This window comes from Coenobita brevimanus, chromosome 51, assembly GCF_032717465.1.
Source record: "Coenobita brevimanus isolate Jiangsu-jjx chromosome 51, ASM3271746v2, whole genome shotgun sequence".
Lineage (NCBI taxonomy): Eukaryota > Metazoa > Arthropoda > Malacostraca > Decapoda > Coenobitidae > Coenobita > Coenobita brevimanus.
Window position 1 is genome coordinate 33,917,461 of NC_137004.1, and position 27,043 is coordinate 33,944,503.

The following is a 27,043-nucleotide window of genomic DNA, read 5'->3' on the forward strand; positions in this document are numbered from 1 at the left end:
CTCACTACATTTGACTCTTCCTCCCTCACTCTACCTGACTCCCCCTGATCCCTCATCCTCATTCCTTCCTTTCTCTCCCTGATCTATCTTATTCTCCCTTGCTCCCTCACTCCTCTCTCACTATTCTATATACTTTCTTGACCTCAAGCTGTAACCCCCCCCTCTCTCTCTCTCTCCCTCCAGTTTACAAGCCTATATTTTATTTATCTTTCCCTCTCTTGCTTCTCAAATTCTTTACCTCTCACATTTCACTCCCTCATTCACACACACACACACACACACACACACACACACACACACACACACGTTCTCTCTCTCTCTCTCTCCTCGTCCTTCACACCCTCATTTCAGTTCTCTCTTATCACTCTCATCCTTTTCTCTCCTTTGAACTCTCTCTCTCTCTCTCTCTCTCTCTCTCTCTCTCTCTCTCTCTCTCTCATTTCTTCTTCCTTATCTGTAATCGCCTCTTTCCACACTATCAGTCCTTTCCTAGTTCTCTCTCTCTCTCTCTCTATTTCTTTTTCCTTATCTGTTATCGCCTGTTTCTACATTTGTTATTTCTCTCTCTCTCTCTCTCTCTCTCTCTCTCTCTCTCTCATTTCTTCTTCCTCATCTGTTATCGCCTCTTTCAACACTATCAGTCGTTTCCTTGTTATCTCTCTCCCATCTCTCTCTCTCTCTCTCGTTCTGTTTAATCGTTCGTCCCATCTCCCCCTCACTGATTTCTTCATTTACTCTCCCCTTTCTCATATTCTTCTGCTTCACTCTCGTTCTCCATTTTTTTCCCCTTTCTCCCCTCTGTTTCTATTTCTCCCTCTTTTGAACTTCCCCTCTCTCCCTCCGCGTCCTTCCCTTCTTCCCTCTTCCTCTGTATTCTCCCCTTCTCCCTCCTTTCTTATCTTTGTGCTGTTCCCTTGTTACCTTACCTTTTTATTTTAGTTTCTGTTCTACACTTTCATTTTCTCTTCAACACTTTCTTTTTCTTTGTGTTCTTCGTTATTTCTGTACAGACAATTCTCTCTGTTTTCCAGTTCCCCCTCTACCTTCCCTTTTCATAATAACTCCATTTTTCTGTATCCCTAACTTTTTCGACTCTCTCTCTCCCTCTCTCTCTCTATCTCTTACTTTTCTGTCTCCATTTTTTCTTCTCTCTCCCTCTCTATCCGTACTTCTTTCTCTATCCTTTTTATAATCTCTCCCTCTCTCCTTTTCCATGCACCACTCCTCTTTTTATGTATCCTCTCTTTTTTTTCCTCCTCTTTCTCATATTTCTTTCTCCTTTTTCTGCACCCCTTCTGTTAACTTTTCCCAGCCCTTCCACTCCTCTCTCTCTCCCTCTCTCTCTCTCTCTCTCTTCCCTTGCATCTGGTTTTCCCCTCTTACCTCCAATTAAATTTCGCTCTTCCTCTTATCCCTCTCCCTTTTGTCTTCCCCTCTCTGCAGTCCTTGATTCTTATTCTCTCTCTTTCTCTCTCTCTTCACTTCTTCCCTCCACGTTTCATTACCTCTCTCTCTCTCTCTCTCTCATCATTTTTACCATCCCTCCTTTCCAGTCCTTCGTTGTTATTCTTTTTCTCCTTCTCCCCTCCCTCTTCTCTCTCTCTCTCTCTCTCTCTCTCTCTCTCTCTCTCTCTCTCTTCACTTCTTCCCTCCACGTTTCATTACCTCTCTCTCTCTCTCTCTCTCTCTCTCTCTCTCTCTCTCTCTCTCTCATCATTATTACCATCCCTTCTTTCCAGTCCTTCGTTGTTATTCTTTTTCTCCTTCTCCCCTCCCTCTTCTCTCTCTCTCTCTCTCTCTCTCTCTCTCTCTCTCTCTCTCTCTCTCTCTCTCTCTCTCTCTCCTCCAATTCCGGTTGGTAATTGATTCTGCCTCACTTTAAAACTTAAAAAAAAAGCGAAACTAAACTTCTATTAGTTGGACTCTCTTTTTATTTATTTTTTATTTTTCTTCCATCCTTCTGCCTCATTTGTTGTCGTTCCATTTTTTTTCTTATTTCTTTCCAGCCTTGCTCTACCATTAACTTCCTGTCACCAGCAGACGATGTTTTCCTCAATTTCGGACAGCCTAACGTAACGAAGGGGTTAATGAAGGCTAAATTTATCTCCTCCAGTTCGATACGTCTCTCCACAGCTGAATAAAATCGTCTGGTAGTAGTAAGAGTGAAAGACAAAATACGCCATCAAAATAAAGTGGAAAATATTTTCATTCCAGTATTAGCCTATATATACTTTCTTATCAGTACAACAACCAGACGATTTTCCTCAGCTTTTGGGAATTTCTGGAGCTGGAAGGGATAGGTGTAGCCTTTAATCACAAGGGGACGTCTCTCAAGCTGAACAAAATCGTCTGGCGTTAGCTAGTGCAAACTGAAAAATGTGTCCTCGAGCTGAAGGGCTTAAGTGTATATTTTTCCCTTCATTTTAATTAAGTTCTGAATTTTTTCCCCTTGCCTCTTTGCCTGTCCTATTTTTTCTGCTTCTTCGCCTCTCTTTTAATTCGGACATTTATCTTTTTCGTTTCTTTTCGACTACTACTGATGGCATTCTCTCTCTCTCTCTCCCCCAAACCCGCCATTAAAGTGAGCTACGGGCCAGTGTCACCGCCACACCACAAAAAAGCAGCAGGATTATGCAAAGCCCTCAATTTGCATGCATTATCTTACCCCAACATTCATAAACGCTCTAGGACTTAAGAAAAAATAAAAAAGACTATCGTATTAGAAGGCTTACATGACTGAGATTCAGTTTTCCGAATTTTTAGTGTTCTTAAATCGTTCAACCCCCGGTTATGTGTGCCAAATTTTCTGATTGCAATTTTCAGACGATATTTCCTTGAACATGCTTGGGGTTTCATTTACTCGGGACTTATCTTGGAAAGATCATATTACATCTCTTGTAAAATCTGCTTCCAAGAGACTGGGTGTGCTAAGCCGACTCCGCTCTTTCTTTACCCCTGCACAATTGTTGACTCTATACAGGGGTTTTATCCGCCCCTGTGTGGAGTACAACTCTCATGTGTGGGGAGGCTCCCCACATACAGCTCTTCTCAATAGGGTGGAGTCAAAGGCTTTTCGTCTCATTAACTCTCCTCCTCTTACTGACTCCCTTCAACCTCTGTCTCTTCGCCGCACTGTTGCATCTTTATCTCTTTTCTATCGCTACTTTAATGGTCACTGCTCCTCTGAACTGTCTGCTTGCATTCCTCCACCTCTACGACGGGCGCGTAGCACCCGTCTGGCAGCAAACTCTCATCCCTTTTCTGTCCAACTCTCTAATGCAAGAGTTAACCGTTACTCCCAGTCTTTCATTCATGCAACAGGTCAGCTCTGGAACTGTCTCCCTCTGTCTGTATTTCCTGCTGCCTATGATCTCCAGTCTTTCAAACGCAGTGTGTCCAAGCATCTCAAAATGATCGGATCTTGAATTTGGCTCTCTATTGTATTTTGTTTTTCTCTTGGAGGGAACTGTTACTGCGGGCTCATGGCCTTTGGTTCCTTCTTCCTCGCATAAAAAAAAAAAAAAAAAAAAAAAAAAAGTTTAGGAGAAATATTTTTGAGGCTGAGGGGTTAGTTATGGCCTCTGTTAACCCCTTTAATACCCGGCCATTCGCAAACTGAGTAAAATCATGTGGAAATAAAATGATTGCAATGAAAATACGTCAACGGACTGAATGGCTCAAAACTCTTATAACTCTGTGGTTAGAGAAGAGGAGAGACGGCAGAGACACAGCCCACGACGGTATGAACAAAGATACATTTCAAGCCAGCAAAACAATGACATAAAATGAATCATCTTGTGGTACAGGTAAGATAAAAAGTAAAAAAAAAAAATGCCATCGTAATGGAGAAGAGAAACAAGTAAAGTATGGTACATATATCCCTAAGTCATGAATCTTTATGAAGACTGCCTATCCATCTATGTGTCTCTTTATCATGTTAGGTGGTTAGCTAGTTATCTACAGTTTCACTGTAAATGACTGACTATCTATCTACTGTATGGCTGTAAAAGACTTATCAACTGTACGACTGAAAAGACCTTGGGACGAAAACATCTTATCTATCAAGGCATTGCCCGTCTCTTGAAATACAAATGGTGGGAACTACGTTATAAGCATCCCATGAAAACAAAGAAAAAAAAAAGGATGCATAAAAACCTAGTCACAGTGTTTAAGAACATACTTTAGATCGTAATGAGAAAGACACATGGCTAGAAACAATGTGGACTGAAGTAGGAAGGACTTATGGATAGAAAGAGTGTGGATCGCAATGAGACAAGCACATGGAGAGAAAGGCTGTGGATCGCAGAGGACGAGAGAGACACATGGATAGCCGAAGATTGTTCCAGAGTTGACTCATGCAACAGAGCCAGACAGAGCGTGTGGATGCAAGTCTGGCACCACAAGCACTCCTTAAAGGGGTAGGCGGGCAGGAGGAGGTGTTAGAAGGCGTGTTTACGTTTCATCAGCTGGTCAGTCAGAATGATGCAGCACAGAGGGGAGGGGATGGAAGACAGTGAATATAGGTCAGGGAGAGGTAATGAGAGAGTGCAACTTCGATTTCAACCTGTTGATTAATGCTGCGTGAGTCCAGTAACACCCCCTCCCCTACTCTCTCTCTCTCTCTCTCTCTCACACACACACACACACACACACACACACACACACACACACACACACACACACACACAATGTTATTTGTATAAGGACGAACAACACACTGGTACTTCATCAGCGGTTGCTAAAGGAAATATACCTTGGAGTTGGCTTAGCTTAGCACATCGTATCTGTCACACATTTGGCTAGCAAAATGAAGTCATAAGATCCATTCGAGAAGGAGCACGAGTGAAGACATGTATACACAGACGACAAGAGCGATCAAACTGTTTAGTGTTTAATCCGAAGAGAAGCTGAGAACACCAAACGATTTTATTTACCCGAAGGAAACATTTGTCGGCTGAAGAGGTAAGGGGGTAAGTTGTCAGAATATTCACGGAGAACAGCCACATCTGGGAAACGTCAGGGTATACCGGTATATTTTTGTTTCTATATCCTCTTTTCTACTCTTACCTAGAAATGCCGGAAAAAAAAGAATAGAAAGAAAGAAAGAAAGAAAGAGACTGGGTAAGGATTAAGACAATATTAATGGTGATGGTGACGACGAACGGAAGAGATGACTATTAAACTGGTTGGAAATATGAAGAGATCATACGTAGATGATGGATTAGTTAAAGACGTACAGATTTTACACCACAGCAGACGAAAGGATAACAATAATAAAAAAATACTGATATTCTGTAAACTCCTTCAGCCCAAAGACATTTTTCACGTTATTCTTGTTTATAAAACGATATTATTCAGTTTCAGGGAGACTTTCAAACCAAAAGGGTAAGATAATCACGGCCTTCATTAACCCCTTCTCTAACTGGATGCTCTCCTAAGATGAGTAAAATCGTTCGAGGGCAGTAAAATGACACTTAAAAAGGACGCCCTCGCTGTGAAGGGGATTAATCGGGCTCAGAAAAACAGCAACACTCCACAATTACAGTCATGGACGGACCCGAGCTAGATGCCGCGATACAGGCAAACCTACAAGGACAGAGGCCGTAGTAGGGAAGTGTTCAGTTTTATGGGTGGCAACAAAAAGACCGTCAGAATGTAAAATGAAGGAGGGGAGTGGGGTTGAAGAAAAGAAGCGAGATTATGGAAGAACATGGCGATTTCAGAGTGGAAAACGAGGAGGTAAAGGAAACAGAGGAAATAAAGATGCAAGAGTATTTGAAAGAAGCTTAGCCGTATCTGTATGGAAAAAGTGAAGGTGAAGGAAATGGGATGAGGTAGGTGAGAGAACTGTTTATTAAAGTTAAAATGGATAAAGGCTAGATGAACAAAGAAAGGACAAAGACTGGGTGGAAAAGAGAAGCAAAATTATCAAAGAGAAGCTTAAAAAATAAACGAGAGCAATCGTGCAGTTGAAAAAGAATGTCGGCATTAAATAAATGGAACTGTTCTGGGTCAATTGATATTACTGTCAGACGCACAGTATAAATGACCCAATTCCAAAGTGAAGCAAAGAGGGAGAGTTAGTTGGCAGAGTTACCTGCTGACTACCTCTTGTTTGTTAATCACTGTATTAGAAACGGCCTAATTTTACCTCCGATTAATAAGGAAGTAAATATGCACTGGCTGTGTACAACATAGCATGAGAGTTTCAGGATAAGGATATATACAATTACATAGGAAAGCCAAGAGGTACTGCTTAATGGAGCCTGGTTATACACCTCTGACAAAAAAAAAAAAAGTGGTAGTCGGAATATCATAAGAAAAAAGGCGCCTCAGGACTGAAGAAATTAAAGGTTTCCTTGTTATAAATAATCAAAATAGAGTTAAAAGGATATAGCAACACACCTTGTGACACTGACCACAAAAGTTTATGTACCAGGTGACGACCTCAGCATACGGATACCAGTAATTGTCCTCCACAAAGATAATCCTTACCCATACACATTCTAAATAAGTGTCATGTTTTGCTTTGACTTGGACTGCTGCTAGAGATAAAAATAAAATAAAGAAGGCGCACCGTACTCGTTCTGAATGGGTTAAGGTGACATATGCAAAACAAACCGCCATGAAAAGGTAGTGGGGAGCCTCACAAGTCGACGAGAACAATACACCTCAAGGGAAGAGCCAAGATTAGCGCTTAGGAGCTACGACTTACAGCTTGAAATACCATCCTCTCGTAACTGAAAAAGATTTGCAAAAAGAACAAGAAAAGTGGGGCGATTTAGCATTTTCATTTCCAGTCCTTCCTACAAACACACATCTTAGTTACAAACATAAGTTTATGTGAACGTACGTACAAATTATTATGGGGTTTGTGTTTCTTGTCTGACGATACGCATTACAAAGACATGATTTCGACAATAAAAAAATAAATAACCAGGAAACTCTAAGCATTTCAGTCTCTATTTAGTGACGACCAATAAAAAAGCGAAGAAAGTAAAGTGTAAAAGATGACAGCTTACACATCTGATCAAAAGAAATGTGCGCCTCGTCATAAAGAAAAAAAAAAAAGGGGGGGGGGTTCTAGCATAAAATTTAAACTCCCGTCATAGCCTTTAAAAAATCCAATATAATCAAATCAAAATATCGGAGCTGTCACGAGTTAGGGCACAGCGATAAATAAACGCAAGGACACCATATCCTCCCAAACACACATACAAGCACAAAACACACACACACACACACACACACACACGGGTTATACACAAGGGGCTCCTATCACACTCAGGCCAAGCGAGGTGCCAACACATTCAATTATATTTTATCATCCGTTTAGCAAAAAAGAAAGAAAAAAAAAAATCTCCCTTCCGAAAAAGCCAATAACATTTATGCTGAGAATGACAGTTTTTTAAAATTTACGATCTTTATTCATTTTTGTGTTTTAATCTCGTATATATTTGCCTTTTTCTTTTTCCTTTTTTTCTGCTTTGCCTCATACATGAACTGCACTTTTGCCTCCGAGTAAATATGAGATCTTTCTTTTTGGTGAGTTATATATTCGACCTGCTGCTTTCAATATTTAAGGCACTGGCTCTATGAACGGACAGCTTTTTGTGCTAAATATTCCAGTGTGTGTGTGTGTGTGTGTGTGTGTGTGTGTGTGTGTGTGTGTGTGTGTGTGTGTGTGTGTGTGTGTGTGTGTGTGTTTGTGTAGGAATGCCACGTTACATCACCTCTCCCTTCATGATCGACTAATGTAGGCTATGTGTTAATGATCTAATGACGATTATACCTTCCCTGCTTCGTGCTTTATGCGAGAATCTTGAAGAAGACTGAGACAGAGTTATAATCAAATCACGGAAATTAGCAGTACAACTGTTATCTTCATGAGCTTCCTTTTACCGCTATAAGACCTTTTGTTTCTTCCTTCTCTTCACCGTCATCTCATTTAGGAGGACACGAGAGAAATGCAATATAGATAATTCCGAAAGCACTGCAAAAAGAAATGTGATGTGAACTGTCCCAAGAGTTATGAAAAATGAACTATGGCGCTAGATATCCCAAGAGTTTTGAGACCTGACATTTTTATATCAGAATGGCGTAAGTTCATCAAAGAGAAAAAAAATATTATACGCAAAAACTGAAACTGTATTTACTGTGATGAGGTCAAGAGGATCTAAGATGGGCAATTATTGTTGTATCTCTACAACAAACAGAAAATAAGTATGTCGGTATAAATTCTTTCGCTTTAATCAGTTTGTGTCATTAACTGCAGGGCTATGGCTACTTTTCTCACTCTGATCTACCAACTGTTACCTTATTCCATGCCAACCGGACAGTTTCGCGAGTTTCATCGTTGTCATGGTCTCTGCTTACCTCTTTCTCCAGCCTCATCTCTGGGTCGCCACTCAGTTATCCTATATGATATCTGAAGTTCGTTTCACTACAGAAATGACAAATCCAATCCATTTCTGTTGTTGATTTTTTTTATGACACACTACCAATAGAACTCAATCTAGATCTGCCAAATGACTCACACTTCAGAGCATAAGCCATTCGCTGCCCCTTCACCAGCTCGATACTGATGAAAGGATATGAAAGCTTTACTCTTCAATTCACAAGTACCTTCTACGATCGCTGAGAATGAAACTTTGTTGGTAAATTTATCATAACATACTCTGGTCACGAACACTTCATACCAAGTGAATATCTTAGTTCACTGTCAGTACTGCTCAATCTATTTATGGATTTAATCGATGTGCTTAAGATAGTTTACGAAGCGAAGACGTCGAGAATTTTGCCAGAACTTGTAGAGATATCCTGCGTGTATGTGGATACTGACCATATACGGTACTACGGCAAAAGTTCATAATTTTCGCACCTCTATCATGCACCATTTATAATCACGAGGTCTCTTGTATCGGTACCTCCCCTACATTATCGATGTTGCAAAATTCTGGCTTGTGAATTAAAAAAAAAAAAGGCACTTTTAAGGAGTTGGATCCTGTCGATTCTTTCTATTTTTACAATATGCATAAAACGTAATTATAATCTCTCTTGGATCTTACCATGAGTTAGCATATTACAATTAGAGAATACACTTTCACTAACAATAGGTCAGACACCCGTGCGTCCTTGTTAATATATTCATGGTTGCAATAGTGATTTTTATTTTTTATCTTTGTGGCTAATCGTGGCTAATCGTATCCAGTCGTATCATACCCCGGTTCGAATCCCGGCTGGGACACGGAATTTTTGAAGCGTTTGAAAATCATTAATGGAGACTTTACTGATCTACCGGAAGACTCGCTGATATGTCGTAAAAACACCCCCTCTAATGTTAATATACCAGTCCTGTATGAACCCTAGTATGTGTTCATTAAGGACGGTGGGTGTTGGCGCCGAAGTGGTGACATATGGAGGTGGATAGTATGTAATAGGACTACTAGACCTTGGGAACGGGCTGAGCAGCCTATGCCCAGAGTCGGACACACACACACACACACACACACACACACGCTGACCGTGCAACACATCACACTGGTCCTTCATGTTGCTAAATCACATTATATAATACCCACAGCACAGCAGTGTGAATCAGTGCCATTCCACATCATCTATTCCAGCCAAGACTCCAGTGTATTAATGTAATATTAAGTACTGGTCCTTCTAACACTTTCCCCTTCTTATATTTTTTCGGAAAAAAGGCTGCCAAAATAAAAATAAACCGATTATTATTATTACTATTATTACGATACTCCATATATACAGTATCTATCTATCTCCCTATATATATATATATATATATATATATATATATATATATATATATATATATATCCGAGTATGTATTCATAACTTTAAAATTATATTATCTTGGGTAGTGTGACTATCCTCATTCCTACTACACTACCATTCTTGATACACGTTGTTATAATTCCAACAAAAATGACAATCAGACCATTAAAAATTTTTCAGGGGCTCATGCAAAAAAAAAAAAAAAAAAAAAAAAAAAAAACTGTCAATGGAACCATCCTTCGCGACCCGTCATCTGAGTAACATTTAAGCGTCGTACTGGTAGGTTGAAATGTGGCACGGAAAGCCTGTAGAGTTAGAGAAGTTAGCTTTACCTGAGCTGAGATGAGCCCATTCTGCCTGAGCTTGCTGGAGAGTGGCGGTCGCGTGGTGGTGGCAGTGCGGCCCAGCTTGTGCAGCGAGGCGTCCTTGTGGTGGTGGTGGTGGTGGTGCTGGTGGGCGGCCGCCGGGCTCTGTGGAGAACCAAGCGGGCTACAGGGGAAGCTCTAGGTTCTACATTAAGCTGCACTAGGATCTAACTTAGGGCTATAATGCTACAAGTTAGACACTTGATTGTATTAAACTGTATCACTGGGCGCAAGTACTCTGTTAGGTTGATCTTACGGTACACTATACTATTTTTACTCTAACTTGGCCTAGCATTGTCATCTCTCTATCTTGAATGCTATGCTGCAACAACAGATTAACATTAGATTATGAGGCTAGTCACGAAGAGGTGCAACGTAAAGGATATAATGCCGTAGTACTGACTTTCTACCGCTAAGTTACGTGAAACAAGCTGCAAAAGGACGAAAATCTGGGCCAGGTTAAGGTGAAAGAACTACAGGCGCTTGGGGCTATAAGGTTGCATTATTCTGAACGTAAGAGCTACACGACTGAACTAGGCGGATCTTAGGGTATCATGACCTTAAATGGGTTGCTTAATGTCAAGGTAGTGCAAGAATTTCACACGATGATATCAAGGCAATGTTACAATAATGGTGGCATCTCATTTGAAGTCACAACAGAATATTTAACAGAATATAAAGAGATGGCTTGGTATCTTTTATAATGCAGCTTTAAATCTCAATATAATATAATGTCTCGTATACTGTAGTTTTAAATCTCAGTATATTATAATGTACAGTTTGTTACGTAATCAGACAGCATAGCCCCTTAACTCTAAAAATGGTGAATGCATACTATGGAATTTAACCTTGTGACTGTCTTATTCTTATATTTGTTGATGAATTTTCTGTATATACGTGAGGGATTAAATGAAGCATAAGCGCAGTAGTACAAAACAGAATCAACTATTAAGGTTCGGTAGTTAAAAACCATTTCTAGCTTTTGGTTAGAGAATTAGTAACATTAAACTCAGGGTTAGCTTATCTTTACAGAGCTTAACTTGCAAGATATGTAAAACAAGTGTCAGGCGATTCATCCCACATTACACAGGATCAGTTCATGTGCGCGCGCACACGCACGCACGCACGCGCACGCACGCACGCACGCACGCACGCACGCACGCACACACACACACACACACACACACACACACACATCATCATCATCCCCCTCCCCTCATCTGTCATGCAGTCACGATTATATACACACCTTTATCTGCTAATCATGCACTATCACAAAACAACATTTTGAAAGGAAAATATTTTTGTTAGTAACTTATGTACATCTACCTTTGTGTTTACTTTTTCCTGTCTTATTTTCTCGTCCTACCCACACCTTTCAAGGAGAAGGAAACAAAACGATGAATATTATTGATGAATAATGGTGGTGACTATGGTAATGACTAAATAGATGCAATATCTATTTCCTCAAAAGACATTTGCTTTATAGCCTGAGGTACTAAATCCCCCACCCTCTCTCTCTCTCTCTCTCTCTCTCACACACACACACACAGCTCACCCCCACACACCCAACATCCATCATCATTACGACGGACCCACATGCCCACCACTAATATAAACAAGTGGTGCCAGGCAGAACAAACCCTGCCCGACAGCAGTTATTTTATTACTGTTAAGTACTGAATTGCAATTTAGTGTCAGTAAACAATTAAAGTCTAAAGTAATGGCGCCAATAACATTACTTAGGGTCATTTTAGGTCAAAGGTCCAGGTACCATTTAAAAGCTCATCTGAGACTTCCTGTATATTGATAATAGTAAATATATATCTGCAACCAGTCTCGAATTATAGTCCCCTGAATATTCATGACCTTGAGTTTGACCTTTCAAGGTCACTCAAGGTCAAAGACCTTGGTACCAAATGAGAGCCCATATGGGACTTCCCGTATGTTGATGATAATAAATATATCTGTCTTCAACCGGTTTCAAGTTACAGCTCTCTGAAAATCCGTGACTTTGATTTTAAACTTTCAAGGTCAATCGATTACCTCCAAAATTTAATCACTTCCTTTTGGGACCAGTGCCGTTTTTCCGTAATGTTGCTAACAAAAAAAAAAAAGAAAAAAAAAGAAAAGAAACAAACTCGACCAAAAACAATACCTCGCTGGACTCCGTCCCGGGCGAGGGAACAATGCAGATCGCATAAATCCCGCCGCCCTGCAAGTAATCCCGTAACTCCTAATCAAAGGCGACGAGGAGGGCCCCGAGTGACGCGCCGTGGAGAGTCCGGGTCAACAGTTCGAATCTCAAACCCAATATTGACCTACCCTAAAGGGCTCTCGCGCTTAACCCCTTCACCCTGAGGAAATCTTTTAAAACTCTCATTCCTGCTCCCACCGGACGATTTAAGCCATTTTAACCCTTAAATCCCCTGGCGTCTTTTCCACATTATTGTTTTTTCCAATTTTTTTTTTTTTTTTTAATAGCTCGGGAGAGACTTTTCGATCTGGAGAATATAGAGACCGACTTTATTGATCCCTTCACTGTAGTTCGTTCACTTTAACTTGACCCAGATATTCATCCTTTTGAAGCTAACTTCATTTAGCTCATTGTCAGAAAAAGACGATGTCATAGCTCATCATTAATTCTGTAACACTTCCTCGTGACTATCATCAAATCTTAGTGTTAATGTTTTATTAAACATTCATGATGTAGAGATGGAGATTTTCGGACAAGTTAAAGCGAACAGAGTATACAAGAGATATTCCCAGTAGTCTTATCTCAGTTCATTTCTTACATTTCCATTATTTATATTACTCTCTCTCTCTCTCTCTTTAATCGACCTCCTCGGAAAAAAAAATATCCGTACCATATTCTCAAGGATGGGTTGCCGAATTCAGGAACCTTGAATGTGCATTGGACGGTTGAGAATGGCGAGCTGATTTTTGCAAGAACGGGAAGTCTTAAAATAGTCCCTGAATGAGCGAGAGAGGCTGGAGGGGATGGGAGGGAGGGAGAGAGAGAGAGAGAGAGAGAGAGAGAGAGAGAGAGAGAGAGAGAGAGAGAGAGAGTTTATGGGGGGTTGGGAAGAAAAAGACAGAGGGATAAAAGACGAAGGGAAAAGCAAGAAATAGGAAGAAAAGACAAGAAGAAGAGAGAGGTTGGATTTAAGAGGGAGAAGGAAACGAGGGAGAGAAGGAGGGAGTGGGAGTGAAGTGAAGGGGGAGAAAGGGAGCTTATGAGAAATTGAGGAAAAGAACGAAGGAAAATAAGACGAAGGAGGAGGAGAGAAGAAATAAGGGAGAAAGGGAGGAGATGAAAGGGGGAGGGGATGAGAAAGGGAAAGAGTGGAGGGTGATGTGGAAGAGAGAAGGACTTTAAAGAATACTGGGGAAAAAAGGAGAAAAGGAAGAAAAAGATATAGGAAGAGGAGAGAAAATATGAGGGAGACAGGAGATTAAAGAAGGAGTGAAGGGGGAGGTAGAGGGGGGAGTGAAGGGGGAGGTAGAGGGTGGGGAGTGGAGGAGGGAGAGAGGGAGTTTATGAGAGGACGATGAGAGAGTGACCGAAAGAGGAAGAAAGAAAGTGACATTGACGGGAGGAGAGGAGGGGGAAAGACGCTGGAAGGAATTGGGAACGAGGAAGGGGGGGGAGAGAGAGAGAGAGAGAGAGAGAGAGAGAGAGAGAGAGGGGGGGGGTTAAGGTGAGAGGAGGACGTGGATAGCCGTTTTATGCCAGAATGAAGATAGAATGACGGGCGGCGGTGGAGAGAGAGAGACAGAGAGAGAGAGAGAGAGAGAGAGAACAATATATGACAGGGATAAGGAGGTACGAATGAAACACAGAGGGTGAGAACGGGAGAAGGATTGAAAGTGACAATGGGCAGTGAAAAGGGGAAAAAAAATAACTAAGTCTCGATAATAAGATCCCCAAGTATTTCTGTCCCTACTCAGTAACGACTCATCTAACCAAGGCACAACTCCGTCCCCCATAAAACGGTTCTCTCTCTCTCTCTCTCTCTCTCTCTCTCTCTCTCTCTCTCTCTCTCTCTCCCCAAGCATCTAAACCACCTCGAAGCATTCCTCATTATTATTCCCATTTCATACAATTGGACATATAAATCTTCACGACTTCGTTTTTATTTTCGTCATGTTTCAGTATTTTCATATCTATGCCTCCATGTCACCTAGCACGCATTTTCAAAGGTACCCTGTATCGAAGGAAGTTACTTTCGATTTACATACATTCCAAAGGCACTATCTACCCTTCAGTACTTTGCTTTAGCGACGATTATACCATCATGTAATTCTTTTCTTACGAAGGGATACTAGCGCAAGTGGAGGAGTGAGCAAGATGCCTGAGGATAGTGACGGAAAAGAAGGAATGAAGGGAAAATGAAAGGAGAATGGGGAAAACAGAGGATGGCGAAGAGAGAATGGACAGAAGAGAGATGAAAAACTGAGGGAAACGGGAGAAGTTTGATTGGAAGTCACAGAATAACTAGAAATAACAGACAAAGGCGGTACAAGAAGGAAGAGAAGGAGAGCATTGTGACTGAATTAGGATGGGATGGAGAAAGCAAGGGAAAATTGGAGGTAGAGATAAACACAGCGATAACTAGAAAGCACGCAGGGAGTGCATACCTCCGCCAATGCCATTAAAAATGATCCGGATTTGGATTCGTGGGAATATTCTGTGGAATACATAGGATCCGGATCCGTCCCAAAAGTTAATGAATTGTTCCTTGACCCATGGCTCACTGTTCCACAAAAAATTATTGAAATTCATTGATAACTTTTGGAGATACTGTGCAGGTTACATAGGATCCGGATCCGCCCTCAAATTTAACCAATTCTTTCTTGGCCCATGACTCATCGTTCCACGAAATTTCATTGCAGTTCACTATGACCTTTTGGAGATATTGTGCGGGATACATGGGATCCGGATCTGGATCCGGATCCGCCCCAAACTTTAATCAATTTTTTCTTAGCCCATGGCCCACTCTTCCTCCAAATTTCACTGAAATTCATTGAGAACTTTTGGAGATATCGTCCGGACAAACAAAGAAACAGATAAACATAGGTGAATACATATTAGAGAGAGAGAGAGACAGAGAGAGAGAGAGAGAGAGAGAGAGAGAGAGAGAGAGAGAGAGAGAGAGAGAGAGAGATGAGGGACTGTGAAACTCTCAGCATCAGGCCAAATCGATACCTCCCTTTCTCTCTCCTTCCCTCCTCCTGTCTCCCTTCCCCCCCCCCTCTTGTCTCTGTTTTCCTCCCTCTCCCTTCCTTCTCCTAACCCGTCTTTTCGTCTTCCGTCTTCCTTCTAATTTTCTATTTCAAGCAATTCCATTCGCCTCCTCATTTGGTTCTATATATTCTCTTTCTCTACTCATTTCTATTTCTCCCTCCCTTTCTCTCGAAGCTTTCTCTTTCTCTTCCCGCACTCGTTTTCTTTCTCTCTCTCTCTCTCTCTCTCTCTCTCTCCAGGGTCATGTTCCGCGCTCGTTTACTAACTTCCTCTCACTTTCTCACCTTTCTTCCTCCAATTATCTTCCCACAACCCTTCCACCTCTCTCGTCTCCTCTTCTCCCCAACTTCCTATCTCATACACTCCTGCAGGGTTAATGACGAAAATGAGGCAATATAGGTTATAGACTGCCCTGCCCACCTCTACCCTTCCCAGCCTTGCCCTTCCCTATTGCATTCCTTCCTGTCCTGCTCTGTCCTGGCCTTCGTTGTCCAGCTCTGCCTTGCTTTATGCTGTCCTGCTCAACATTATCTTATGCTGTCCTGTCATGTCTTCGGTTATCATTCCTTGTCTGTGTTTTCTTCCCAGTGCATGATCTCAGCTTCTGCTTCTACCTTCACCTCACCCTATCCTGCCCTCACTTTCCCTTCCCTTTGCTGTCTTGTATTCCTCTTCCCTGCTCTGTCCTTGTCTGTCCTGCCATGTCCTATTCTCGTTTACTTCCTTCTGTTCTGCACTATACGGTCCTACCCAAACCAAAGTTATTTGTCTTGCCTTCGTTACCCTCACCAAACATTATCTGTCTTAGCTGCACTTAACCGCACCTACCTTCTTACCACCCTCCTTGCCCTACTGCACTTCCACTTGTGCTGCCCTGTTCTAATCTGTCTTACTCTACCCCTTTCATCACCTGTCCTACCCGTGTCCCTATTCTATCCTTCGCAACCTCATCTAATCTTCCATTTTACATCAACCCCTCACTCCATTTTATCATCCCTCAATTCTCCTCTCTCCCCCATCTTTCCATCCAATCTTATCAATATCTTCCCCTTACTTTCTCGATCGTCTCCTTTTCCTTCCATCCACGCTTCTCGTTATTCTATCCCTTCTCCTGCTATTCGTCTTTCTCCCTCTTCTCTCCTTTCCCTCCCCCTTTCCTCTGCTTTTCTTCTTTCTATCCTCCCTTCCTTCTCGTAATTCTTTCTTACTCTTCCGTGTCGCCCTCCCCCTTTCTACTTCTCTATCCTTTCTTCCCCTCTCCGTTCTCACCCTTCATTTTAATTCACTGCATATTATCTGTCTCTAGCCTCAGCTCCTTTCCTCTCTCCATCCCATCTGCTGTCCTCTCATCCTCTTCTGTATTCCCTTTCCACGCTCTCTCCATTCTCCTTCTCCATATCTTTATCTCTTTCCCCCTCCCTTGCCCAGTAGCCTACAGCTGCTGTCCTCTCTCTCTCTCTCTCTTTCTCTCTCTCTCTTCCGTTGCGACCCCAATACGGCAAGAATCAACAGAGATACAAAGAAATCTATACATCGCACTCGTCTCTGAGTGAATACTATCTATCTGTCAATCTGTCTGTCTATCTGGGTCAGTCTCTGTTTATGACCACCGTCGTTATAGTGTAAGGAACAATTTCATTACTCTCTCTCTCTCTCTCTCTCTCTCTCTCACACACACACACACACACACCAACTGCCTACCAGTCTATCTGTCGGTCTGTCTATCTATCATTATTAATCTACCTACTGCCAAACCCCTATACTCTTTGTAAAGACCTTAACCAAGAGGGCCAGCTCCTTCCTTCGTCCCTACTCATCAACAACCCCCTCTTCCCCCGACACATCACCCTCCCCTCTCCACACTCCCACTTCACTCCTTCACTTGGTTTACGAAAAATGTGCGCCCTACGGACAAAATGTACACGGAGACAAAGATGGCGGTATTGTATGTACACGGCTTTAAAAACGTACACGCTGTACTGGAGTTTGTGTGAAGGCATCAACAACACCGTGAATAAAACTCACAGAGAGAGAGAGAGAGAGAGAGAGAGAGAGAGAGAGAGAGAGAGTCTTGAAAGCCGATATTCGTTTTGACGGAGGACAACGAAAACGTATGAACATGGTGTCGCTATTTCAGTGTTTATTACAATATGTTTATTTCAGTATTGGTTGTATTTTCGCCTTCACCAACAACTTTCTCATGACAACTATTATGATTGCAATTAGTATCAGTTTTACTACTACTACTTACTACTACTACTACAAAGATTTTTCATTCTTACACGATATCAGCTTTATCAGAACTACTACCATCCCCAGCCCGTAGAGTGAGGTAAGGAGGGGTGGGGCCAAGACCTCAAGAAGGGGGCGGGGCTTAAGAGACAAACTGCATGACGGCGGGTATAGTTAATTCCTACTATTAAATTTCTCTCTTAACGTCTTCACTACAATAACGTCTAGTAATATATGCTTGATGCCGCCTGTCGATAATATATAGGTTAGAAACGATGGTGCTGATGATGATGATAAAAGAAACTCTAGTACTGAAGGGATAGCAAAAATTATCTCCATTATCTTTTTTTTATTCCAGTGATTTCTTTCTTAACCTGCATAGCAAACGTGAGGTATGTGAGTGACGCGTGATTAATTTTTTCTTGTTGATGATTATCTCCCTTCAATCTCTGAACAATTTCATTTTTCAACTGAGGAAAGTTATCTAAGAGCTGATAAGCATGTAAGATACCCTTGCAAGACTGATAACATTAATAGGTGGGGACATTAATATCATCTCTCTCTCTCTCTCTCTCTCCAAGGCCACCATTATCGCCTTCAAATACACGCCTGACACAATCTTGCGACATAGTGACACATAACTGAAGGTCCGAGAAGGCCGTTGTCACACGCACACATGCAAACATACACGCCACATGAGCAGCGATACTGAGAACAGCTTATTAAAATCCATTTATAACACTATACATACATACATACATATATACATACGCAAAGAAACATTAGACATGCTTACTTGCATTCTGTAAAGACACACACACACACACACACACACACACACACACACTTGCATTCCATAAGGACGTATATTCTCCTCTCTCTCTCTCTCTCTGTCTCTCTCTCTCACACACACACACACACACACACACACACACACACACACACACACACACACACACACGAGACTGCATACTGTACTGGCTGACACTCAATTAAGGCCCACATATTCACACACACGAACACACCACTACGCACACACGCTTACACACACCGCATCCATGTTTGTACACACACACACATAATCCAACGCACATACTATTAACCTCTTCAGTACGATGACGTGTTTTATATTCTTACTATTGCTGGATATTTTATTTGTATATTTATTTATTTATTTTTGTGTTTTTTCCCGGTTTTGGGATGGCCTCTCGCGGCGAAAAGGGTGATAAACTTTCCAATAGCCCTTTCACCCCGAGGACCAATTTTTGAAACAAGGTCAAGTGGATTAAGGCGCTCTAGGTGGATGGAGGGAGCAGGAGTTTGGATCTGAGGGAGGGTCGGGGTTTACTGTTTACATAATGCTACTCAGGGTCTCGCAAGGCTGGTCATCCAAGCCCTCAGTGTCGGAACTGAGTAGCTTAGCCCCTTGCCCCTGCGCTCTTGATGGGGTAAAAAGGGACGGGGTGGTAGACAGAATAGACAGACAGACAGACAGACAAACAGACATAATGATATAAAGATAAAGAGAGACAGATACAGACAAAAGGAACGATTAACACAAAGATAAATAGACAGACATACAGATAGACAAACGGATAGGTAAACACAGATGGATAGACAGACAGACAGGGACAGATAAAAGAATAGAGACAGACAGATAGACAGGCTATTATTTAATCCAGCACTTCAAAACGTCCCATCTGTCTCTTCTACATAAGTTCCTAGGGTATGTAGAATCAAATTAAAAAGACATCATCACGCTGAAAGGGTTAACTTCCTTCTGAATGAATATAACGTCTGAGGATAGCAAAATTAAAGAAATGAGGAATCATGGGTCTGTCATACACCCATGATTGGATACACAAACACGTACATCTGTAAGTACACATGTATACTCCAGATGGTCCTAAATATATTCAAGTGTACACCTGTGGAAGCTAATGTAGACTGAACTTATGCAAGCCTTTACACGCACGCACGCACGAACGAACAGAAAATGCACACACACACACACACACACACACACACACACACACACACACATCTATATCTATACATATATATCTATATCTATATCTATCTGTCTATCTATATCTATCTATCTATCTATATATACACACACACACACACCCACACCCACACACACACACACACACACACACACACATACATACATCCCCACTTTATCAGTATACACAACTACACACGCTTACACGTACAGGAACACATGCACACACAAATTCCCTTACAATTACAGTTCTCCAGTCTCACGGTTGATACAAAGCTGTAAACCAAATCCCTTTTGCACACAGAAATCCTGTACACACACACACACACACACACACACACAAACACACACACACCTCAATAACAAGTCTCACAGTTTACTAACAAAAAGTACCATTGAACAGCGAAATAGTGTTCTGTGAAGGCGAGAGGCAATGAACGCTCCTTACAAACATAGCTCCAGGGGTAAGAATTCCAAGGAGCTACAGTATACAGCCTGGGCCGTGTTTCAGGTGACAAGATATTTCGTTGCACCTCTTTCTTAGCGATTTATTCTGCATATAAAACCTTAACAATGTTTTGCTTATATCGTTTTAATACCGACATGGAATAACGTACAAGAGGATAATGGGGTATAATGTACAGAATAAATTGTTAAGAAAGATGTGTTACGAAATCTTCAATGCCACTTAGAATACACCATGACATTTATAAATCAAATATATATATTTTTTAGATGAATTTCACTTAACCATTTCATTCCATTAAACTCTTTTTACTTTTTATTCATGCTATGTACCGGTACTATAAAAATTAGCTTCAATACCTTAATACTCTAACCTTTTCTTATTCTCAAAGCATAATGTTCTGTTACGTTAGTTTTATGACACTACTAAACCTAACCTTTTAATTACTACCGTGTCCTAGAGAAAAAACGGCTACCCTTCACACTGTGGAAATCTTTTTCATTTTATCAGCCAATCATCAGACGATTTTACTCATCTCAAAAGGGTCTCTAGTTGCATATATAAACTAATACAAATATTAAATATAAAGCACCAATTTCATCGCTCTCTTACATGTTTAATAATATTCCCACATGTAAATACAAAGTGATCAATGATTCATTAGCAGAGAAATGCGGTATTGTGGTTTGATTGTTGCGTTAGTTAAAGAGTAATTAACGCTACAACAAAGCGGTGCTTTCAATTAACAAAATATATATGTATATATATGAGAGAATATATATGTATATATATGACTGATAATATTGAATACAATGCAGCATTCTTTCACATAACAGTATATTGAAAGCCTTGAACGCTGTGCCCCTTCACTACGACTGTTTTTTCGCTTTAATCGGACTAACAATACCATATTACCCAGCGATTTTGCTTAACTCTAATAAAAGGTGTTGATTAAGGCTATATCAAAGCCTTGCAGTTTGGAAAATCTCTGAGCATTAAAAAAATGGAGATAAGATTAAAAAAAAAAAAATCGAACTAAATTGGTAAGGTTGAGGCACGCATAGGAATTTCTGTACTAGTGGTCAGAAGATATTTTTTTTTTACCCCCTGCAATCCAACAGGGTGTTTTTAATATTATTCTTGCCCTCTCTAGACGATTTTATTTAGCTTCCTGAGTACCTCTGCAGTAAAAGACGTCATGAAAAATATGTAAAACCCTACTGGTTCAGAAAATCTTTCCTGCTCTCAATAAAAATCGTCTGGAGATAAAAAGATTAGTAAATTTAAATACTGTACACCATCGAATTAAGAGGGACACTGATGAACACTTCTTACGGTAACAGGGCTTGGTAATGTAACGAACCCTTTAGCTGCGGCGAGCTTATTTAATACGCAAAATAAAATCGCCTGTCGTAAGCTGGTGCAAAAGACGAAGCTCATTATTCTCGAACAAGACGTTAATCGCAGTAGTTTATACCATTTTTAGGGCCCTGGGTTTCTGGTGAGCATAGTAGAGTAGTCTGACCTTAGTGGAATCTAGGAATAAAAATATGAGAGGGATGCCGAACCCTCTACATTTCCGTTCGCCCTTTCCCAAGCAAAGGATAATCGTTCGCACTAACAAGAATGAATTACAAAGAGATCAGTGTTACTGGAGTGGTAATGGAGAGTCTTTTCAACCCCGTCATTTCAAGGGGCCTCTCTCTTGAGGTGATTATAATGATTCTACTTTACCAAAAACAAAAAAATTTATAAGGCAAGACAGAGTTTTAACTGCATAATGTCAAATTTCTATAATCTGGATAGCTGTTTATAGCGTACACACACACACACACACACACACACACACACACACACACACACACACACACACACACACACACACCAAGGCCTACTCTACCAATTACATCCAACCCTACTAAACTAAATGGTGTGTGTGTGTGTGTGTGTGTGTGTGTGTGTGTGTGTGTGTGTGTGTGTGTGTGTGTGTGTGCTCATCATCATTAATATCACCATTCCAGTCAGCACACCCACGCTGTCCTTCCGGAAATGGAAAACAGATGTAATATGGTAATGTAGTTCCGAGGTAGTGAGGTGTGGTGTGGTTAGCAGCGATGACAGTGTTTGGTGTAGTAGTGTGCGATGTGGTGTGATGTGGTGTGGTGGTGGCGTGAGATGAAGTGTGATGTGTGGTGAGGTGAAGTGTGATGCAGTGTAGTGAGGTATAGTGTGATGTGGTGTGGTGAGTTGGTGTGATGTGGTGTGGTGTGGTGAGGTTGTGATGTGGTGTGGTGAGGTGGTGTGATGTGGTGTGGTGTGGTGTGGTGTGGTGCGGTGTGGTGTGGTGAGGTGAAGTGTGGTGTGGTGTGGTGGTGGTGTGAGGTGAAGTGTGGTGAGGTTTAGTGGTGGTGTGAGGTGAAGTGTGATGTGATGGTGGTGTGAAGTAAAGTGTAATGTGGTGTGGTGTGGTGTGGTGTGGTGTAGTGTGGTGTGGTGTGGTGTGGTGTGGTGTGGTGTGGTATGGTATGGTATGGTGAGGTGAGGTGAGGTGAGGTAAAGTGAGGTGTGGTGAGGTGAGATGACGGTGTGTTTTACGGCACTAGAACTGTGTTGTACGGTATGGTGAGGTGTGGTGAGGTGAGATGACGGTGTGTTTTACGGCACTAGAACTGTGTTGTACGGTATGGTGAGGTGAGATGACGGTGTGTTTTACGGCACTAGAACTGTGTTGTACGGTATGGTGAGGTGTGGTGAGGTGAGATGACGGTGTGTTTTACGGCACTAGAACTGTGTTGTACGGTATTGTGTGGTACTAAGGCAGTGTGTGGTGTGACGTGGTGTGGTACCAAGAGTGTGTTTTGTGGCTTGGTTGCGGTGCCATTGCTGTGTGATGCTCGGACAGTACGTGGTATGGTTCTAGGACAGCTGTGTGGTGCATGAATAGTATTTGGTATGATGCTACGATTGCGTGGTGTGGTGCCAGGACAATATGTGGTACGATTCTAGGACTGTGTGGTGTGGTGTGGTGTGGTGTGGTGTGGTGTGGTATGGTGTGGTGTGGTGTGGTACGGTGTGGCCTGATGAAAAGTCAATGTCTGGTGTGGTGCTAGGACAGTGTATGTTGTGGTGTGGTTTTGTGCTAAAACAGTGTGTGATGCTGTGCTAGGACTGTCTAGTACGGCTAAGCAGTGTGCTAGGACTGAGTGGTATGGTGTAGAATTACAGCAATGTCTGTTGTGGAATGGTGGTGCTACGACATGACTAAATATTGCGGTATATAACGATGGTGACAGGAGAGTATGGTGGGTGAGGGATGGAGAGAGGGGTGGTGCCCCCGGGTGACTGACTCACCCGCCGGCGCCAGGGTGGCCCCCATGGGTAGGTGTGGTAGAAGGGGGCGACGACCACCCTAGCACCTTCCATGCGGGCGCCTAGCTGGGCTGCCCCCGGGGCTCACTGGCTGCCATGGGGGCGCCGCGCCACGACCGTCGACGCCTGCCTCGTGCTAGGCCATAGAGCGGGGCGCTGACGTCACGGCCTCAGCGGCAGCGGCGAGAGGGCCACACGGACGGTCTGGCCGCTGTCGGGAGGGTGCGGGCGCGCGCACTCACCATAATATTCCTCATGTAATCCCTCACTATACTAGATCCCGACTCTATTGACTAGATCTATGTGTACATCAGCAACGTCAGGGCGGGCGTCCAGCGACACATGGGAATGGTAGGGCGGTCAGGCAGGAACTGGGCCTCAGGTGCTACAGGTGCCGCCGCCTCACTACCGTCGCCATGGCAACTCTCGGATGCCAAACGTCGCCACCCCGCCCACGCAACACCGACACTAAAACCCATATATCTCCAAAGATCCTCGTATATTCCTCAAACCCCATCACCAACCTGTCCTTCAAACGCCCATCCACCATCCGTCATCCTGGATTTCGCTCGTCTCCATCGCGGGCGGGAAAAATATCGATCCGGGAGGAATGACGTCACCAGATGAGCTCGACCCGCGTCCCGTGATTAAGAAATTGACAAGTGGAGGGAGACAGGTGACGGTCCGGGGAAAATGAAAGGAAGAGGGAGGTGTGAGCAGAGGAGAGGATGGAGGAGGTGGAGGAGGCAGGTGTGATTAGAGGCGAACTGGGGGGGGGGGGGGAGACGTAAGCAGAGAAGAAATTGTAGCGGGAAAGAGTAACAGCGCATATGAGAATAAAGAAGAAGAGGGAAGAGGAATTGATGAAATGAAGCGACAACTAAAATGGGGTTGAAAGGAAAGAAAAGAAAAAGGAGAAGTGGAGATAGTGAAGGAAGAAAAGTGAAATACCAGGACAACAAAAATCATGTTAAGAAGGACATGAAAGAAAATGAAACAAGAGGATGGAGTAAGAAAGCCTGAGCGAAATTACTAAACAACCAGAATACGACTGGAAGAACAGAAAAGGGGAATGTTAGAGAAAAAAAATGAAATGAGGCCAAGATCAGAATGAGGTAGGAGGGAAGGGGGAACAGATACAGAAGTACAGAACTCGAGGGAAGGGAATAATAACAAAGCATAGGCAAAGGAGATTAAAAATGAAAAAAAAGGGAAGGAAAGTCGAGGATATACAAAAGCTCTGGTGCAGTTTCCTACCTTCAGGACTAATATATAGATAAGAACAAATTATTTTCTATTTGGGATGCGGTGTTGTTCCATATAGCTTTGGGGAAACTTCTCGTAATAAAAGAGGACACAAATGAAAGTTACATAGAATTACATTGATACACAGACCATACAGACCCCTATGCTCTTTCTAGTGGTCAAATCTTAGTGTTAATATAAAAACCAGAATAACTTACTCTATTAAGGAAGTTTAAGACAGGACGGCAAGCAAAGAAAAAAGATAAAAAGAAGAAGAATGCAGGTTAATACAAATGGAGGTGACAAGATGAGGGCAAGAGAGCGTGGTATTACCGATGCTGTGTAGATGAATAAATCAAGCCAATAGCCGACACAAATGGAGGACAGAATTTGAGCTGCAGAGAGCGGTTTTACTGAAGCTTCTAGAAATTAATAAGAAAAGGTGTAATAAAAGAGAGGAAGATAATACATACGGGGAAATTTTGAGAGCAGGAGAGGGTGGTCTTGGGGTGGTATTATTAAAGCAGTAAAGAAGAAAACAGACGAGTAAAAACAGGAAAGAGAAGATGAGAGCAGGAGAGAAGAAAAAAAAAAGCGAGTAGAAATAGGAGGCAGAAGCTGGGAGCAGGAAAGAAGAAAACAAGCAAGTAAAAATAGGAGGGAGAGGTTGGGAGCAGGAGAGGGAGGTAGTGTTGATGTTACAAAGAAGACAACATGGGAGTACAAATAGGAGAGGGAAGCTGTGGGTAAAACGCGGTGGTATAAGGAATTCTGTATAGTAGAAAACAAGTGAATTAGGGCAGGGAGGCTGAGAGCAGGAGGCAGTGATATTATTGGTGCTGTTAATCAAGAGAGAGAGAGAGAGAGAGAGAGAGAGAGAGAGAGAGAGAGAGAGAGAGAGAGAGAGAGAGAGAGAGCGGTGAACTGTGGTATAGCCTCCAGGTTCTCTCTCTCTCTCTCTCTCTCTCTCTCTCTGTTTTGTTCTTCGGAGCTGCGCTGAGAGTGGAGTGAAAGGGAGAGGAGGGGGGTTGAAGGAGTGAAATGAGAGCTGGCCGGAGAGAGGTGAGGGAGGTTTAGGAGGTGAGGGAGATTTAGTGGGTGAGGGAGATGGAAGATGCGAGCGAAGTTAGGAAAGTGAGGGAGGAGGTAAAACACGTAAGGAAGGTAGCTATATAAAGTGAGGGAAGAAAAGTCGGAGAGGTGGGGCACGAAAGGAAAGAAGAGAGAAAATTAAGAAGAAGAGTGAAAATGGAAAAGGAAAGGGAAGTGGGGAAAGAAATGAGAAAATAAAGGAAGAACGGAAAACAGAAATGGATTTTGGGAAAAGTAAAGTAAAGAAGTAAAGACTTGTAGGATATGAAGAAAAAAATAAAGGAGGAAAGGGAGGTAGGAAAGAAAAGTTAAAAGAGAAAAAATGACGGAAAGAATTTGGGGAAAGGCAAAAGATGAAAGGTAGGTAGGAAACGGTAAAGGAGTAGAAGACAAGAGGAAGCCTGGAAAAAGTGACCGAGGAAGAGAGGAGAGACATTGCAGAAGTGAGGAAAGTTGAGAAGAGGGAAGTTAGGAGGATGAAGAATATTGCAAATGCGAGGGAAGTTGGGAGGATGACTGAGGTGTTAAAGATGAGTGAGGTAGGGAGGGTGATGGAGAGGGGGGAGGATGTGAAGGTGGTGTTGAGGGTAGTGTGAGAGATGATGGAGGTGAGAACAGGAAAATGAGGGAAGTTAGGATATGTGGGAGATAGGGAGAGTGAAAGAGAAGGGGGAATGAAGGAGGTGAGGGAGGTAGGGAAGGTGAAGGAAAAGGTGGGTCAAGGCGTGGAGAGTACTGTGGAAGAAGATGCACTGGTGAAGGACGTTTGGAAGGTGTGGGAGGGTAGGAGTGAGAGAAGTGGGAGAGGTGAGGTAAATTGGAAGGAGGAAGTAACAACAGAGGAACGACGTAAAAAGACAAGGTAGATCAGAATTATGGAAGGTATTAAAGGCAGAGCAGATGAGGGATGCAGAGAAATGGAGATAAGAAATAATGACGGCAAGAGGGTGAAGGAGGAAGACAAGGTAAGATAAGAAGGAATATGTAAGGGAAGAAAAGAAACGTGGGTGCAGGCAAGGTGAAGAAGGGAGAAAAAGTGAGGGAGGTTGGGAAGTGAGGGAGAAAGATGAAGGAGGGAGAAAAGGAGGGGAAGATAAACTGAGGAAGGCACTGGAACGATGACCGTGAGCGAGGTGGGGTGAGTGGGGGAGGGAAAAAAAAAAATGCTCTTGAGGTAGGTCATAGGAAAGTGTGAAATAAAATGAAAGTAGAGTAAGGCG

At 42.4% G+C, this 27,043-nt stretch overlaps 1 protein-coding gene across 1 annotated transcript in view; it reads right to left on the reverse strand.

Moving 5' to 3' along the window:
- Positions 1-27,043, reverse strand: part of LOC145400203 (uncharacterized) — a 115,674-nt gene that overhangs the window by 73,574 nt on the left and 15,057 nt on the right. Inside the window, exon 2 of the mRNA XM_080272718.1 lies at positions 10,131-10,268. Coding sequence (XP_080128844.1) covers positions 10,131-10,268 — 138 coding nt within the window. The remainder of the gene's footprint in view (positions 1-10,130; positions 10,269-27,043) is intronic.